The 20,055-nt window shown below is 35.0% G+C and overlaps 1 protein-coding gene across 1 annotated transcript in view; it reads left to right on the plus strand.

Moving 5' to 3' along the window:
• The first annotated feature begins 16,260 nt into the window (after positions 1-16,260).
• LOC106867490 (serine/threonine-protein kinase Nek5) overlaps positions 16,261-20,055 on the plus strand; it is a 5,491-nt gene continuing 1,696 nt past the window's right edge. The window contains exon 1 of the mRNA XM_052978611.2: positions 16,261-19,644. Within this exon, the coding sequence (XP_052834571.1) occupies positions 18,149-18,934 (786 nt within the window). The 5' untranslated portion in view covers positions 16,261-18,148 and the 3' untranslated portion in view covers positions 18,935-19,644. The remainder of the gene's footprint in view (positions 19,645-20,055) is intronic.

Consider the following 20,055-nt stretch of genomic DNA (forward strand, 5'->3'; position numbering starts at 1 on the left):
ATAACATATAAACATGTACATCTTTTGGAACATTGTCATTTTATAAGATTTGCTGGCAAATTTTTAAATTAACATAAACATTTATTTACATGAAAGAAAATTACCGGAGAACTTTCATCTAATTCTTCCAAATCTTTCTGTTAAATATTGTAATGTGTTTATCGCACATAACGTGTCGTTTATCGCATTTGCATTAAACGCATATTGAATGCTTAGGTGTTTATATATTCGTTTCTTTTTGTCATTGAGCATTGAGGTGGTTGTGTTGTGAGCTAAAAATAACAGCTAAATAAGAGAACCCTCAGAACAAGGGATCAGGAAAATATGCTGGTTTAATGGAGGACATATGTACTCAGCCGTCTGAATTTCAGCAGTGTTATAAAAGGAACATTGCATCAACGGAATAGCTGAGCTACGGGGAGAGACTGAAAGAGCTACGACTCTGCTCCCTGGAACAAAGACAGGTGTGCAGTGATATATGTATGGAAGATTCTGGAGGAGCTGGCACCAAATTTTGGTATCCAGAGCTATAGGAGCCCCCGAACTGGACATCACTACACTGTTCCAAAGGTCCCAACTTTCCCGTCTAGAGTGAGAACCATATATTGCAATAGCTTGGGATTCAGCTATTTAACGTCTTTCCAAAACATCTGAGGGATCTTCATGGAGTAGAGCTTGATGTTTTCAAGAAACAGCTTGACCTGCTATCCAAGGTCCCAGATGAACTTATTTCAAGGCAGGAAACTCAAAAGAGGACAGCAGTGACCATTGAAATGAGATTACAGTGGCGGTGATCTATTATGGCTAATACATATAAAAGAATATAAAAAATAAATATGTGGCAGTTTACTTCCTAACTACATGGGTCCCGGTTCAGTCCCACTGTGTGACACCTCGCGCAAGTGTCTTCTATTATAACCTCGAGCTGAACAAAGCCTTGTGAGTGGATTTGATTGACGGAAGCTGAAAGAAACCCCCGTCGTATATATATATATATATATATATATATATATATATATATATATATATATATGTATGTATGTATGTATGTATGTATGTATGTATGTATGTATGTATGTATGTATGTATGTATGTGTGTGTGTATGGGTATGTGTGTCTTTGTGTATGTGTGTGTCCACCACCACCACTTGACAACCGCTGATGGTGTGTTTACGTCCATGTAACTTAGTTGTTCAGCAAAAGAGACTATTAGGATAAGTACCAGGCTTTACAAAAAAATAAGTACTGGGGTCGATAAGTTCGATTAAAATTCTTCAAGTTGGTGTCTAGCATGGCCGCAGTCTAATGACTGAAACAATATATATATATATATATATATATATATATATATATATATATATATATATATATATATATATACACACACACACACACTTAGAGAGAGAAAGAGAGAGCGAGAGAGAGAGAGAGAGAGAGAGAGAGAAAGAGAGAGAGAGAGAGGGAGAATGAAAGATAGAGAGACAATCGGGGTGGTCATAACTGCAACGTTTTGGATCATTGGTTTGTTCAGTCTAGATTGTTCTAGAACTAAACAACAATAAAACAACAACGACAAGAAGAGTAGCACAAGCAACAAGAAGAATAACAAAATCATTGAATAATGTTTTCTCCTTCCCAAGGATTAATTCCATCGGAACATTTGCAGAAATAAATCAAACCCTCAAATACTACGCATCAATGGGTAGAAATAGCTTATAGTATTTAGAAATTTCTGGCATGATAAAGTTAGTAGTTATTCGTTGCTTAATCTTAAGCCAGCCATAATGGAACAAGCCTACATTTTTTACATTATTTACATTTGACGGATATTTGTCCTCATCTTGTTTGCTGGTAACACAACGTTTCGGCTGATATACCCTCCAGCCTTCATCAGGTGTCTTGTGGAAATTTCGAACCTGGGTTCTCATTCCTAAGGTATTTTTCGATGTTATTATTATTATTATTATTGAGTGAGAGAACAGTGCATGCTCTCAAAGTGACACTGGGGTAAAATATACGAAGCCCATTATACCCATCATGACTACCTGTCTGATACGGGTACACCAGGCACATGTATCACAACAGTATGTGCGCGACATGGTGATCTCATACCAAGATAAACAGCGCATGACCTCACAGGTGGGGCCCAGTTAGAATTTTCTTCAGGTCGAGTAGCCCATCCCGCTCAAAAGGTCCCTGAATAAGGTTTGTTTAAGGATGTTGGGCAAAACATCCATGTTTCCAAAGGTGTATTATTCAAACCCCAAAGAATTCCTCTCAACACATGGCTATGATGCTCCGCCACTACTTCTGCTCATGGTCAGAGATGCACATGTCATCAGCCACCATATGCCCTGGCATATGACGTAGTGGTTAAGAGCGTGGGCTACTAACCCCAAGATTCCGAGTTCGATTCCAGGCAGTGACCTGAATAATAATAATAATAATAATAATAATAATAATAATAATAACATCGAAAAATACCTTCTGAATGAGAACCCAGGTTCGAAATTTCCACAAGACACCTGATGAAGGCTGGAGGGTATATCAGCCGAAACGTTGCATTAACAACAAAGATGAGGACAAATATCCATCAAATGTAAATAATGTAAATAGTGTAAATAATGTACATAATTCCTCATCTCTTAAATATAGAACAGGAACAAACCTATCATCAAAAGCGTTGTACCATGACCATCTCATATTTTCTCTGGCATAACATTTTAGGCATTACATTATATAACGAGTCCTTTATTTTCAAGATACTGAACTGTGATTTTCGGGAGATTTAGTCTCTATTTCCAGCTTAAAGGCTGCTTTATTTATTCGAGATAAGGGTAGTTTATAGGTGAGTGTTGGTATAGAACGTTTCTAATTGTTTAATGATTCTACTGAACAATATAAGTTTCAGACAATTTTGTTGCAGTTCTTGAGAAAGTTCATTGTTATTTGTCTGTCTGTTTGTTTGTAGAAATAATTATCTTATGGAAGTTTCTTTAGGATGAAAATATTACTTCAACGATTTTCTGAGTTTACTAATGTCAACAGTTGTCGAAAATAATTAAAAATATGCCACTTGCTTTGAAAAGATCATATTGCATGGTTTGTTTTGCCAAACTTTTAATATAGAAAGCATTTCTACTTGGCAGTTATTTGCATAGTGTCAGGCAGTGAATTATTGCGCTTGACATTTGCTTATGAATAATTAAAGAATAATTATAGCCGCCCATAATCTTCTTCCAGTAACTAATTAAGCTTTGTTGGATCGAAGACAAAGATTCCATCATTTGGAGCGATGTCAAAAAAAGTTCTTGAATATTATATAAAGATAACTTATTTTCGTGTAGAGCAAAAAAAGGAAGATAATATTGTTTTTATGATGAACTAACGAGAAATTTTAAGGTTCTTTTTTGATTTCAGCGTAAGATGAAAGTTATTCTCAAAAGAAAAAAAATGGTAACAGATTAAATTGAAACAAAGAAAGAAATACCTTAAACTAATTGGGTGAATTGAGATAAAGCGTGTATGAATGCAATGATTGGACTAGGCAAAATAATTTTTTGATAAATGAATTGAAATTTTATATTTAGTTGTGCTATCTGTCTTGAAATCGTGGCCGTTACATTATTTCATATCTCGAAGGCTACGCTTTTTGCAGTCCAAGAGCAGGAAATAGCCACGAAATATCTAGTTATAAAACGAAAACAAACTTCCAAGATGCAAACGTTAGTGTCGATTATGCCTCTCTTCTTTCGTGACATAATACATGTAATCAGCTACTGCTCCAAATTGTCATCGATGATATAATGTTGTTGCTAAAGCAATACACAGTGTCATCTACCTGAAAGACTGTCTTGCGATAAATATAAACAACACCTGTATTGTTGAATACATGCATGTCAGTTTAAAGAATATTGGTGGGACATCATAAAACTGCTACTAAGTTCAAACATAACAGGACTGGTATAGTTATTTGAGATATGAAAAAAAAATTGTATCGTCATAAAGGTTAGCTAACATGCAGATGTGAACATATCTTCCAAAATCAGGGTGAAAGAATATTTTTGGATAACTGCTTCAAAACTGAAGCCCCTCTACTCAGATTATATATTCACATCTATGCTACTAATCATTGGTGCACTTGGTTAAGTTAGTAAATGTTTCAATGACAATCTAGAAAAGTTATGATTTTCAGGAAAAGAAGGCACCTGGTTAACAGGCACTCAGTTAGTGGACTAGTAAAAAATATGCAAGACTTTCCTAAATCTCAATATGCAGCAATTCTAATTGTTATCCAAATCCCAGGGACAGACCTTCTGTTTCTATAAATTATCTCTCTCCTAAGAATAATTCTTATAAAAAGTGAAAAAAACACAGATCTATCTATCTGTCTGTCTGCCTGTCTGCGTGCGTGCGTGCGCACATGCGCGCGCGTACCTGTGTGTGCCTGTGTGTGTTTACGCGTGTCTGTATGTGTGTAATTATACAATGCATGAAACGTTTTTGAATTTTAGAATAAGGGCTTCAATATTTAATCGTATTCATTTTTGTTTTAAAATTTAATTTCTTAATCTCCAACTCAATTCTGTTCAATTAAGAAAATTTCTTTTGTCTCTTCTTTGCGCTTTCGCTTGTAATTATTGTTCTTTTTCCCATGTGGCTTCTTAGGAATATTGTTCTTATAACTGTTATTTTTACAGTCAGCTTTAAAGAAATTGCAGGATTCTGCAATGGGATGGACTTATACTTGATTCAATGCCAGAATCAATATTAATTACTTTAAACTTTTACAACATTGTGAATATCGATAGGTGAGCCATTGGCCCATCTTCCATTTTAACAACTGACCGACTGTCAGAGCTGTTGGCTATATTTTATCTCTATCTTCTGATTATATGCGCGTATTTCTTTACCTGTAAGATCTTTTCTGGCATATGTTATCTCATGAATTATCACCAAACATATTCGACTCTCTTAAGTTTAGATTCTTTATAGGAGCACCTCACTTCAGTATATTCTCTTTCATCATTAGGTTTTCTCGTAAAGTGAATTAGTTATTAGTTTATCATTTGGGAGTCACAACACAAGCGTTCTCGTCGCGGTTCCTGTTTGATATGGTTTGCTAATTGTACTAATACTATTCTCAATCTTTGAAATTTATGTTTTCTAGTCTCACGTACAACAATCCCAGATTCCTAACATCTCATTAGGAAGATTTGATATGCACTTAATGAAATAAATCAATGAATTTATTTGATAAATTCATTGATTTATTTTACTTACTAGTATGCGAACTATTATTTTTACAAAAACAAGTTTCAGTTTGAGAGAGAGAGCGAGAGAGAGAGAGGGAGAGGGAGAGAAAGAGAGAGAGAGAGAGAGAGAGAGAGAGAGAGAGAAAAAGCAACAAATAAATAAGTTGATTTAATTTGGTTTTCTAATCTCAAAACTAATTATTAACTCTGTAACTCTGCGTAAGAATTAAAACTATCTAATCTATCTATCTATCTATCTATCTATCTATCTATCTATCTATCTATCTATCTATCTATCTATCTATCTATCCATCTAAGCACCCAAACCTACCTACCTACCTACCTACCTACCTACCTATCAATCTATCTATCTATCTATCTATCTATCTATCTATCTATCTATCTATCTATCTATCTGTCTATCTATCTATCTATCTATCTATCTATCTATCTATCTATCTATCTATCTATCTATCTATCTATCTATCTTCAAGTATCACCTGAAGAGGAAGGTGAGAGTAGAAAGGGAAGTCTTGTCTAGTGAATGCTTCAAAAAAAGATGGGTGAATGTAGCAAGGATGGCACGTGTGAACGACGGAGCCATCTTGAGCATAACCCTATGAACTAAAAAAAAAAAAAAAAAAAAAAATTCCAAGAAAAAAAAGAAAACAAAAGGGCAAAAGAGAGTCACTTACTGTTATAGTTTCTTCAATGAGAATATTGACCAAGGTTACCGTGGTCTTTTCCGTAGACTTTTCTTTCCACGGCCAAACCTAAACTGTCCTCCCCTCCTTTTACACGAGAACATTACTGTGTGATACACGATCCCTATTGATCGGCCTTTTTTTTTTTTTTTTTGGATCCCTTTTGATCGAACTACCCCCTTTTCCTTCCTACGATCCCTTTTGATCGACCCCCCCCTTTTTTTTCTTCCACCTCCCAAAAAGAAAAGCTCTACATTGTATTTGTCCCATCTTCGTTGAGCCCTGTGTGGCTAATAAAAGAAATGTATCTATCTATCTATCTATCTATCTATCTATCTATCTATCTATCTATCTATCTATCTATCTATCTATCTATCGAATTGAGGCATTTACGAGAAAGGTACAACCGTTTTGTGTGATTTACAAATATTTGAGAAAAATATATATATTTCCCTATACAAGCTGGTTTTTGTAAACCGTTGACAGGAAATTGGTTGTGACCCTGACCTTAGCAGCGTCTCTGAGGCTGATGGGTAGGAAAGAGATTAAGAAAATATCCACTCATGGTTGCTGCAGTATGGGCAACAATACATCAAAATGTCGAATTATCTTCCGATTGGAAAACGGATTTCAGTACTAAAGGTGATTAGCTAAACCTACTGAACCCAAAACAATGACAGATACAGTTCATATGACAAGCTTCCACATAGTTTCCCTCTGTCCATTTTCACTTATAAGTGTTGGTTCAAACTAAGGTAAAACAAACTTGTCAAGGAGAGCCGCCTGTTGGGATCGAACTTGGGATTACATGACTACAAAGCCAGCTTCGTAAACAGTTTACCATAAGGTTGCGAGAAGCTTTTATATTAGAACAAAATCATAGTAAGAAAGAAAACTCGTGGATGGCTTCAAAACCTTCAATGAAACAAAGCGTTTCTATGATAATTGTGGCACTGGACGTCATAAATACTACAGCAGAGATTATTCTGCTTTATTATCTTTGCTAATTAAAAAAAAATCTAATTGTATATTTCATATCCAGACGTGTAATATGAAAAAGTTTTCATCATAAATCGGGTAACATCAGTAAAATATAATTTGACATATTACTCTTTATTCTTTTACTCTTTTACTTGTTTCAGTCATTTGACTGCGGCCATGCTGGAGCACCACCTTTAGTCGAGCAAATCGACCCCAGGACTTATTCTTCGTAAGCCTAGTACTTATTCTATCGGTCTCTTTTGCCGAACCGATAAATTACGGGGACGTAAACACACCACCATCGGTTGTCAAGTGATGTTGGGGGGACAAACACAGACATACACACACACACACACACACACACACATATATATATACATATATACGACGAGCTTCTTTCAGTTTCCGTCTACCAAATCCACTCACAAGGCCTTGGTCGGCCCGAGGCTATAGTAGAAGACATTTGCCCAAGATGCCACGCAGTGGGAATGAACCCAGAACCATGTGGTTGGTAAGCAAGCTACTTACCACACAGCCACTCCTGCGCCTATTATATTATATTATACTATATTATATTATATCATATTATACTATATTATATACAGTACAACCTACATTTTATTATTACATCAAGTAAATCACAAAAATTTGATCGAAAGCAAACGATCTAAAAGTTATATCACATTACGTGTGCCATTGAAAAACATGAGCAGCACAAAGTTCGAGTGTTGCAGGATGCACTAGACTGTCATTTGATGTGCTATAATTAGCAGTCAACTCTCCCTCAAATACTTTACATTGCGTTAAATATGAACCACATAACAGATAATGCAGTCCTGAACGTACATGAAAACGTGGTAGTCAGTACTGCAGCATCTTTGATTATAGGCTTGTTCGATTGGGATTCACATGGAGTTAAACAACATTAACTTTGTTTTCTTTTTGGGTGGAAAAATTTATAAAAAGTTAACTAATCAAAGAAATACAGTAAATACAGAAGAGTGTGACGAAGTTAGGAATATAATCTTCAAATCAGACTTAACAACGAAATCATAAATTCAATATGCTAAATATTAAAGTTAGGCTTACAACATCAATGTATACTGCTCCCACCCACTTCTGGGACAGTGATTCTAAACCACACCCCCGCAAAACCACTCAACCGATTGGCATGAGGTCGCTCACCAACACATTCCAAATTCCGCACCACAGATGTTCCGGTTCATCACTTCATATTACGCCATAACTACAGTGATCTCAGTTGGTTAGACACAGGCTATTCCTACCAAGGCCGACCAGCTTACTCGTCTATTATCCTGTCGTTCCTCATATTCTGTCTACCTCCAGGCTCCACTGTAACTCCTTTGTCAAATCCCTCCTTTTCAGAACATTAACATTCTTGAATTACCAACTTAAATTTGCTTAAGAGAGACATTGACTACTATGAGCTCATCGGTCTCGAGTGCATGCAAAGGTCGTAGAATAGCCCCCTTTTCCAGATTAAAAAAAAAAAAGCAGCTAGTAACTACAAAGTATAATAAGTACTGATAAGTAACTGTTGAATTTTTATAAAATTTGAGTTTAACAACTAAGATGGAAACGATAAGATGATCGAGTTTGTAATCTTCTACTATATAAATGAGAGTGCATGTATATATGTATGTGTGTATATTACGGAACGGTGCGTCCTGGAGGAAAACAGATTTGACTTTTTTCGAAATCTGCGGTCTAACGGGAAGGTATTCGGCAATTAGTAATAAAAGATTTATGATTTGCTACGAGAAATAACTCGTCTTTTAGATCGTTAAATCGACTTCTCTGTAGCTGCCATATCTGTCTATTTGTCTCTCTCTGTCTTTCACGCTTTTTTCCTCTCTTTCTCTATATTTGCCAGACCCTCACTCTCACTCTTACCCTGTATATGTATATCTCAAGCATGCTGCTCCCCGCGCTCTCTCGATATGACAAGTAATTGTTTTCATTTTGTCGTAGCATGCGAACTTCCAAATCCTGTTTTCTGATTGAGTAAAAGTTATCAAAATTTAGACCTCCGTAACATCTTTTGAAAAATTTTCTGGAATAAATGAATCACAAAATCGGATTCAGCGTGAAAATTAGCTGAATATACCAAATTCAAAGATTTTTTACTTAATGTTGAAATTTCAAAATTTGTGACAGTAACTGAAAAGATTCCCTCTCTCTATGTCATTCTCTGTCTTTTACACTTTACTCATTGTAAACTTAACCCCTCAATGGGGCATTTCACTATTTCTCTGTGTATGTATATCGCTGGCGTTGATTTTATTAATTGTAACAGATGAGATTAAACAAAATATGATTTTGAATTCAGTTCTCAATGAATTATGATGTTACAGTTGATCAAGACGTGTTCTAAACAAGACAGGAGAAGTCTCTTCATTAAAGATCATAATGATGTTCAAGAATTTCATTCACAGTTAAATTAAATTATAAATACAAATTTTTTACTGTCTAATCAAATTATAAAAATCTAAAAATACTTGATTTTATTTATAAACTAGCTGAAACTCGTCGTTGCCGGGTCATTTTTTACAATAGAATGCCTTTATTTCAATTATTTTTTAAATTTTAAATTCAAATTACGATAAACGTAAACAAACAAACGAAGTTTGCTTTTAAAAGCGTTGAGATGTCTTAGAAAGTTAAAGAAGTGATTTTAAATTCTCAAACGCAGGATAATGCTAATAATATATTCTGAACAGGATAAACTACCCCTATTTTGCAGAAAAAAGTGTGAGCGGCCAGCCATGTGTCTTTTTTCCTGTTGTTTAGAACATATGTCACTGATCTTGATCAACTGTAATATCATACTTCATTGAGAAATGAGTTCAAAATCATGTTTTGTTTAATCCCATCTATTACAATTGCTATCCCTTGAACAAAACTGTTTTTTCCTGATAATTAAAATTATAGGTGGTAAAGCAAGACTAAATTTCCATACTAAGAGCCTTTACAATCACAGCGTATTTCAACATTGAATATTTATCCTATTCTGTGTGAATCAGTTCATTTAGAGAGGAGTATGGATACCACTTCTCTCTATACTGAAATCACAATTGAAAGGAGCATCATTAATCTGTCTTGAAGAACACTATGTTCTGCTTTTGATAAATTAATTGATACTGGCATTTGTCTGGAATTCATATGCTAAGGCGTATCATTTAGGCTACACTTGTTTAGTTTTCTACCAAGTATTGTTTCTAAAAATATTAGCTTAATGTTGTTAAGTCGAAATCACGAAGTGGCAGTCATAGGTTGATTGTCAAAATGTATTATTACACCTGTATGAGTTAGTCTGGTTTTCTTTTGTTAACTTGGATAACATGCTGATACTTAGGTTTGTTATTATAGGAAAATACTTGCTGTTCGAGTTGTTCGAAATCAATAACTGTGAGAGTTGAACAAAATAAAGCATACCTCGCATTCGATGTTAGCATCTAATAGTTTAAGAACGCCAAATGTTTTTCAGCAATATGAAATCAGTTAAAAGCCTGTCTGCTCACAATATAGGTTCATAAAAGGAACGGGTCAGTATGTAACTTCACAATAGGGAATTTTGCTAACACGTCCAAGAGCACTCGATCGAATCGATAAAGCATAGAAACAACAAAAGTTACAACAGGGATATTTTCCAGTTTCTAATAAGCCTTTTCTATCTCATAACCCCCTCCCTCAAAAAAACCTAACAAAAAAAAACAAAAAATAAAAAAACAACAAATAAACCAACAACAGGAAGAACTGCAAAAAATATAAAAATAAAGATGTAAAGACCTGTAGACTTCTGATATCATCCGATATATTGGCAAATATATAAAAAAGTGAATGCAGAATTTTCAATAATAATATAAAAACCATTTCTTTTGGCTGTTTTCCAGAACCATTTCGTGGAAAAGTAGAGCTGTCTTGTTTTCTTTTCTGTCTTCTTTTTTTTAATAAAATGTAATGAATTTTATACAAAGACCCAACGACAAACAAGCAATGTTTACTGATCTTATGACTGATAGCTCCTCAGCAGTTGGTAAAAGAACGCCCATAAAAATATATTCTTATATATTACCTTGGTTCGAATTGAAGTCTAAATTTAAATGTTGCAATGTATCTACTATATTTCAACAAAAGCTGATTAGAAGAAGGAAAAAAATGCAATTTATTATTATTATTATTATTATTATTATTATCATCATCATTATTATTTAGTCGGCGAGCTGGCAAAATCGTTAGCACGCCGGGCAAAATGCTTAGCAGCATTTCGTTCGTCCTTACATTCTGAGTTCAAATTCCACCAAGATCGACTTTGCTTTTCATCTTTTCGGGGTCGATAAATTAAGTAACAGTTGAGTACTAGGGTCGATGTAGTCGACTTACCCTTCCCTCAAATGCAGGCCTTTTGTCAAAATTTGAAATCACAATTATTATTATTATTATTGAAGGTAGCAAGCTGGCAGAATCATTAACACGCCGGACCAAATGCTTAGCAGAATTTCATCCGTCTTTACATTCTGAATTCAAATTCCGCCGTGTTCGAAAGGATGAAAGACAAAGTATTCGATAGAATAAATGCCAATGGAGCACTGGAGTTGAAATAATCGACTAACTCTCTACTCTGAAATTTTAGGTCTTGTGCCTATAGAAGAAAGGTTTATTAAATAATATATATGTCACTGAACAGTCAGAATCGTTAGCACGCCGGACAAAATGCTTAGCGGCATTTCTTCCGGTTCTTTACGTTCAGAGTCCGAATACCGCTGAGGTTAACTTTACCTTTTGTCGACGTTGGCGGAATTTGAACTCAGAGCATAAAGTCAAACGAAATGCTGAAAGATCGAAAAATATTCGTGGAAACTGCTTTCAAACACAAACGAACAAGTAAAGGATTCTGTTTGAAATTAATTGACTAAACCGATTCAATATATATATATAAGTTGTAGAAAAGTTTTTCTCTACCATATTGGGTTTTAGACCGCCAAACCAGTGAAAAATTGTATGTTTCCATCCCTTTAAAGGAAACTGTTTTCCTTGTATTGGAGAGAAAACTTTTCTACAACTTAAGTGGATATATATTCAATATTCAAAAATGAAAAGAAAATAGAGATTTACGATTGACATATTTTAATTTATCAACATAATATTATATTATTATTATTATAATATAATATAACATGATATAATATAAATACAAATATTATAATCTTACAAATATTTGACAAAAATTAGCAAGAAATTATATATGAGGATCCTAGAACAGACTGGTGAGATTCTTACCCATAAACATGAATTTTTTATAAATTCATTATTGGGTCTGAAGCGAAACAATTTGTTGGATTATAATATTTGTATTTATATTATATTATATTATATTATATAATATGTAGTATTATATTTCTAAATTAAAATATGTCAATCGTAAATCTCCATTTTCTGTTCATTTATATATAGTCTTTTATTTGTTTCAGTCATTTGACTGCAGCTACGCAGGACTTATTCTTTGTCGGCCTAGTACTTATTCTATCGTTCTCTTTTGCTGAACCGCTTGAGGTTACGGGGGCGTCAACACACCAACATCCGTTGTCAAGCGATGATGGAGGCACAAACACAGACACACAAACAAACAGACACACACACACATATACGACGGGCTTTTTTCAGTTTCCGTCTATCAAATCCACTCACAAGGCTTTGGTCGGCCCGAGGCTATAGCAGAAGACACTTGCCCAAGGTGCCACGCAGTGGGACTAAAGCCGGAACCGTGTGGTTGGTAAGCAAGCTACTTGCCACAAAACCACTCCTGCACCTAAGAAGGAAAATATTCTTTATGTGGCATGTCTCGTTTCTCTGTTTGTTTTTTTCGTTGTTCGAAAAAAAGTTCGTTTTCTGCCTTCGTCTTTACGTTTTCGTTTCTCATTGTGTTTAACGTTTTTTTGTGATGTCCTGTACCCATATATGCATGTATGTATACATATAGATGTAGGTATGTACATATATGTATGGATATATGCATGTATTTATATATTATTTATGTTATTTCATATATATATATATATATATATATATATATATATATATGTACATATATATATGTATATATATATATGTATATATATACTCTTACTCTTTTACTCTTTTACTTGTTTCAGTCATTTGACTGCCGCCATGCTGGAGCACCGCCTTTAGTCGAGCAAATCGACCCCAGGACTTATTCTTTGGAAGTCTAGTACTTATTCTATCGGTCTCTTTTGCCGAACCGTTAAGTTACGGGGACGCAAACACACCAGCATCGGTTGTCAAGCGATGTTGGGTGGACAAACACAGACACACAAACATATACACACACATACATATACATATATATACGACGGGCTTCTTTCAGTTTCCGTCTACCAAATCCACTCATAAGGCTTTGGTCGGTCCGAGGCTATAGCAGAAGACACTTGCCCAAGGTGCCACGCAGTGGGACTGAACCCAGAATCATGCGGCCGGCAAGCAAGTCCCCCACTACATAGCCACTCCCGCGCCTGTTTATATTTATATAATAATATAAATAATATATAAATATATGCATATACCCATACATATATGTGCATACCTACATCTATATGTATACATTCATGCATATATAGGTACAGGACATCAAAAAACGTTAAACACAATGAGAAACGAAAACATAAGAAAACGAAAACATACAAAACGAACTTTTTTCGAACAACGAAAAAAACAGAGAAACGAGACATACATGCAACATAAAGAGTATATCCCTTCGTTACTTTTTTCCCTGTTTCATCTACACGGCATTTCGAAGGCAAGGACAATACGCGACTTCGTTTAAACAGTCCTTCCTGCAAAGCAAATTAAATAGAATTTGGGATTTTTTGCGGAGGGTGAAAGTGTTAACAAGAACAGGACAGTGAGAACAAGACAGTAAAAACAAACAGTGAGGGCTGTTGAGCCAACAAGATAGAAAAATTATTATGAACGCTAGGTAGACGAGCCATGAAGAGACAGGGAAGGCACGTCTTTTCTTTAGAAAGGAAGTGGACAGAAAGAACGATCCCCTTTCGTCACGTGTCAGCCACGAGAGAGTCAAGGAGGAAGAATGAGAGAGAGAGGGAACGGTGAAAGTGAGAGAAGAACAGAAAGGGTGAAGAACAAGAAAGGGAGAGAGATAGACAGAGAAGAGATAGTAGAAGAGGGTGCATCGTAATTATTAAGATAAAACTTACTTGGAAAAGGATGCGTGGCGTTCGATCATATAATAATATAAATAATATATAAATATATGCATATATCCATACATATGCATATATATATGTGTTCGGACAGAACTTATGGGATGACCTGATATATCTATCTACGTATAATTCAAATGAGTGGTAGGGATTAGTGAGAGAAAGAAAGGAAGAGAAATTAGGAAAGAGTGGTTTTGGTGGTGGAAAGAGAGGATAAAAATGGGAATGAAGGGGAAGATTTTTGACCTGTTTAAAGGAGGAATACTTTTTTGCTGAATAACAGTTTGTTGTTGTTGTTGGCACTCCGTCGCTTACGACGTCGAGGGTTCCAGTTGATCCGATCAACGGAACAGCCTGCTCGTGAAATTAACGAGCAAGTGGCTGAGCACTCCACAGACACGTGTACCCTTAACGTAGTTCTCGGGGTAGATTCAGCGTGACACAGTGTGACAAGCCTGACCCTTTGAATTACAGGCACAACAGAAACAGGAAGTAAGAGTGAGAGAAAGTTGTGGTGGAAGAGTACAGCAGGGTTCGTCACCATCCCCTGCCGGAGCCACGTGAAGCTTTAGGTGATTTCGTTCAATAAACACTCACAATGCCCGGTCTAGGAATCGAAATCGCGATCGTATGACCGCGAGTCTGCTGCCCTAACCACTGGGCCACTGCGCCTCCACGAATAACAGTTTATAACACATAGAATCTACAGAGATTAGTGGTTGTCTGTGTAGGTGAACACTTCATTTAGCGATAAGGTTTCATGTTTCTCGTAGGGAGAGGAATTTCAGACGTTTCAGACACAGTTCTGGTTTATGGATAAAAAAGCGGCAAGTTTTTCTTCACCTTTGATCTTTGAGTGTTGGGACATGAAGTAGCACAGAGTTAGTAGTTGTGTAAAGATCTGAAGAAAGATAACTTTGTGGCTGTTGCAGTCAAACAATTTGAAAAATCATCTGAGTCGTTTCAGAAATAAAACAGCACCTTTATTGTATATCCATTTACAATTCATTTCCCAAATAAAAGGCATCAAATATATTTCAATAAGCAAGATCTGATGAAGTTAACTTTGGTAGAGTTTCAGAGTACTCCAGCGAGGCACTAAAACGTAGCCGATACCAAGAAAGAATGAAGTACTTACCAGCAGCATATCTTTCTCGTCCTCACTTCTCTCTCTCTCTCTCTCTCTCTCTCTCTCATATATATATATATATATATATATATATATATATATATATATATATATATATATATATATATATATATAGGAGAATTTACGAAAAAAACAACAGGCGAAGACAGGTGGTGTAAACAACAAATGGATGTATTAGTATAATGCTCGGGAATAGAGAAAGTCCTTGACGTTTCGAGCCTATGCTCTTCAACTGAAAGGAACACAGAAAGAAACAAGGAGAGAAAAAAATATAAATGTAGTGGTCAGCGATCTCTATATATACTTATATATATATATATATATATATATATATATATATATATAACTCAAGACTATGGTTAAAGGTATTACTTAAAGTGCGGCGTAGTGTGATCGAATTTGGAACCATGTTGTTGCACGTCATAACCCTCACAGCTATAACTTAGCTAAATAAATTATTCAAAAATTGCGCTTTCGTTGTTAAACAGTGTAGAGTTCGTAATTTAATAAAAAAAATTACATTTTGGTCCGACAACAATGATATGGTGATAATATGAAGGAAAGTATTGGCAATAACATAAGTGAAGGGAGGCTCTAAATAGTATTTAATAACTTCAAAACTTGGCAATGATATTTCATTTGTGTATTATCACACCTTAAAGATTTCAGTTTTAAGACAGATTATATTTTATGGCAAAATACGGATAAATATTGATTCAACATTCATTTGAATAATTTCGAAAGAAATTGAATAAATGTTCATGTGAATCTGTAAAACATTACAAGTATAATGTATTTAGAGACCCACAGTGGCAGATAAAGAGAAAATAGATTAAAACAAGATCTGGGTATAATTATTTTATATACCCACCTCGCCAATATAAAGTATTTATAATAAAGAGGAAATTTCCTAATGTCAGCACACTTGAATGAAATGATAATAGGGTGTTTAATAGTGCTGTAATCTCCAACAAATGATCTTCACAATTTAGTTTCAGTCCCTAATTTCACTATATTTCAATACCTGATTTACCATTCTTACTGTTTTAAATTTATCAAGGCAAGCAATGACATGCATGTGTGATTCTATCTTTAATTCTTTTACATGTTTCAGCCATTAGATTGTGGCCATGATGAGACACTGCTGTGAAGAATTTTAATCAAACGAATTGACCTCGGTATTTTTATTTATTTTTTAAGCCTAGTACTTTATCATTTCTTTTGCTGAACCGCTAGTTTACAGGGACGTAAACACACCAACATTGGTTGTCAAGCAGTGGTGTGAGACAAATACGGACAGATAGACCTACACACACACACATACACACACACAGACACACACAAGACGGGATTCTGTTAGTTTCTGTCTATCATATCCACGCACAACGCTTTGGCCGACCCGAGGCTATAGTAGAAGTCACTTGCCAAGGTTCCACGCAGTGAGACTGAACTCGGAACAATGTGGCTGGGAAATAAGCTTATCACAGTTACGCTTACAAGTTCAAATGTTATTCAAGGATTTCAAAGAAGAGTAAAAAAATAGCTACAAATAGAGTCCATTTATTTGTAAAGCCATCTATACCCGTACCACACCAATAAATGTTTAATTTTGTGTTTTGTTTATCGACTCGTTCTTTAATACTTCTGCCAGTTTTGGCAAAGCTTGCAATTCAACAAGAAAGGAAGCATATTTAGAATTGGTTTCCTATATTCGTTGTTAAGTAAAACATATTTCGCTAGCTGGCAGAAATCATTAGCAATGTTGTACGAGATACTCAGTGGTATTCCTATACGTTTGGAGTTCAAATTTCGTCGATGTTAACTTTGCCTTTCATTATTTCGGGTCGATAAAATATAGTACCGGCCAAATACAAGAGTATATTCATTTTAAATATTTCACTCGAACATTCGTACCCTCGAAAACAGTAATCAATAACCCCTTCCACTAAAAATTGATGGCTTTGTGTCAAAATTTGAAATAAAAAAATATTATTGGGCTAGCGAGGGTAACGTTTCTCAGTTCAGGGTAGACCTGTTGCGAGGAGGGGATTCTGAGGATTGAGAAGGAAGCAGACAAATTGCTTCGTTTAATAAAATTAAGATGGTTTTTAAAGTTTTTAAACGTGTTCAACATCTTGGTGAAGAAAAAATTAAATGGAAGCAAACTCTAGTTTATTTTCTCGTTCATAAAGAGAGAGAGATAGAGAAAGAGGGAAAAGAGTGGTAGACAAAAATAATGTTATTTTTTGGCGTGACTGGTATATATCACTTTGTGAACCACTAAAGAAAGGAACGTCTACGGGGCTGTTCAACCGGCTAAAATAGCCTTGCAAATGTATGCATAACTACCAATCCCTTCTGACTAATACACACACATCAATCAGAGGCCATCGATCAGCCTAAATGGATTACCGCACTCTACTTTTGTGTTGCTTACTTCCCCTGATCGTTAAGCAATAATGGATTATTGCCCTACTAAATGAGAAGGAAACATTCTGCAAGCATTTGAACGTAGAACGCCCAGGTATCCAATGATTTTGATAATTGTTTCCATCTTCCGACAAAAAATATACCTTCATTATAAAACATCGTTACAAGAGTATATTTATTTTCAATGTTCCACTCGAACTTGCGTACCCTCGAAAACAGTAATAATAAATATTTAATTAATACACATACATATGTGTGTGTGTATATGAACAAGTACAGAATAACTATAAATGATACATTTGTAGTTAATGTTAATCTAATTGAATCAAATGACGAGGTAGAGCAATATTTGAGACAAGCGAAATTATGAACTATTACAGAATACTGAAAAAATTAGGGTCCGGTACATTTGGAAATGTATTTCTCGTTGTTAACGTTTGGACGAAAAAGCAATACGCTTTAAAAGAAATTGGAAGTGTTCGAAATGAAAAACAACTAGCATCTGCAATGAAAGAAATATCAGTTCTAAAGGAATTAAATCATCCTTTTATTATCAAGTTCTATGATTATTTTCATAAAAACGGATGTTTATCCATAGTTCTTGAATACTGCAGTTTTGGTGATTTGAGCAAAGTCATACAGTATTTTCGTTTCAGCTCATGTTCGCAATGGAAGATATATAATCTTATTTCTCAGGTAGTTCTCGGTTTGCGATATATGCACAGTCGAAATATTATTCATCGGGATCTGAAGCCTCAAAACATATTAGTAAGCACAAATTTCAGTGTTAAAATCTCGGATTTTGGCCTCGCTCGGAAATTATTAACGCGTTTTGCACACACGCGTGCCGGGACAGTATTATATATGTCACCCGAGGTGTTCAGCGGTAAACCATATGATTTCACAACGGACATTTGGTCTTTCGGCGTGGTAGTGTACGAAGTGATTACACAACGTAGGCCTTTTAATGAAGTTTCACAAATATTGAAAGGTGCATACGATCCAATTGACAAACGAATCGCACGAGACCTGCGTTATATTGTTTTTTGGTCACTTCACCTGGACCCAAAGAAACGGATGACTTTAACTACTATTCTCCGCTGTACTTCTATATCTACTTTTATTCACAAGCATTATCCACATTATATTTAATTCAGAAAATTCACATGAGCTGTTCAGTCATAAGTAAACAAATTGGATAAATTGTATTTGTTAAAAACATTTCATCAAAATCTTTGTTTTTTTTTTTTTATCCTCTTCTGAAAGTACATAATGTTATGTATTTTTTTTAAACGAATATTTAAAAATTTAAATCTTTTTTACATATTTTTTTTCTATTTTCGTAATTCCGTTGTTCTTGGTTTATAGTTGTTGATTATACACGGCTATAATTGTACCTGTTTTTTTAAATATTTTACCAAGCTCTATTTAATAAACTCGGTATTTTGAAACTCCAAATAATTCCTCAAAGTGCAAGTACCTTTTGTCTTGTTTCATTCACTAGATTTCGGCGTACAGGAAGCACCGCCTTGAAGAGTTTAGTCGACCAAATTAACACCATTACTATTTTTTCTTTTAAAGCCTGGTCCTTCTCTTTTTACCGAACTGCTTAGTTACAGGGGCGTAAATAAACAATACGGTCAAGCGGTGATTGTAGGACCTGTATATACAGCGGGCTTCTTTCAGTTTCTGCCTACCAAATCCACTCAAAAGGATTCGGTCAGTTTGGGGATATAGTAGACTTGCCCTAAGTGCCGCGCAGTGGAACTGAACCTGAAACGGCGTGGTCTCAAAGCGAGCTTCTGAACCACTCAGCCATGCATGCACTTTGACGTTTTAGGCCGATCCCTGTATATGACCAGGTACGTTTATTTTAAATGACTTCCAATTTACGAGTATTTTTTTTTTTTTATTATACACGCACGCAAAGAAAATTACGAACACTTTCATAGATAATCCAAAGTGTATAAATATAAATTTAGTGCCACGAGTAGATCGAAGATGCTAAATTTGCTACATATAGACTTTCAATAGCGTACAAGTTTAGAAAGTTAAATTTGCTATTAGTTTGTTAGAGAATCGTATCACTTGTCCTGGATGAATATAACCGAAACAAAATGAGCAGTAAGCGCTAGACACTCGTGAAACACTTCGAAGAACTATAAAATAATGTCTTATTTTATTAATATAAATCTATTGACTGGCTCCCTTTTAGGATTCGGAGTCGTTGATACCTTAGCTTCATCAGAATTATATTTTTGTTCTGCAGCACA

The sequence above is a fragment of the Octopus bimaculoides genome, chromosome 2 (assembly GCF_046866305.1).
Source record: "Octopus bimaculoides isolate indiv1 chromosome 2, ASM4686630v1, whole genome shotgun sequence".
Taxonomy (NCBI): Eukaryota; Metazoa; Mollusca; class Cephalopoda; order Octopoda; family Octopodidae; genus Octopus; species Octopus bimaculoides.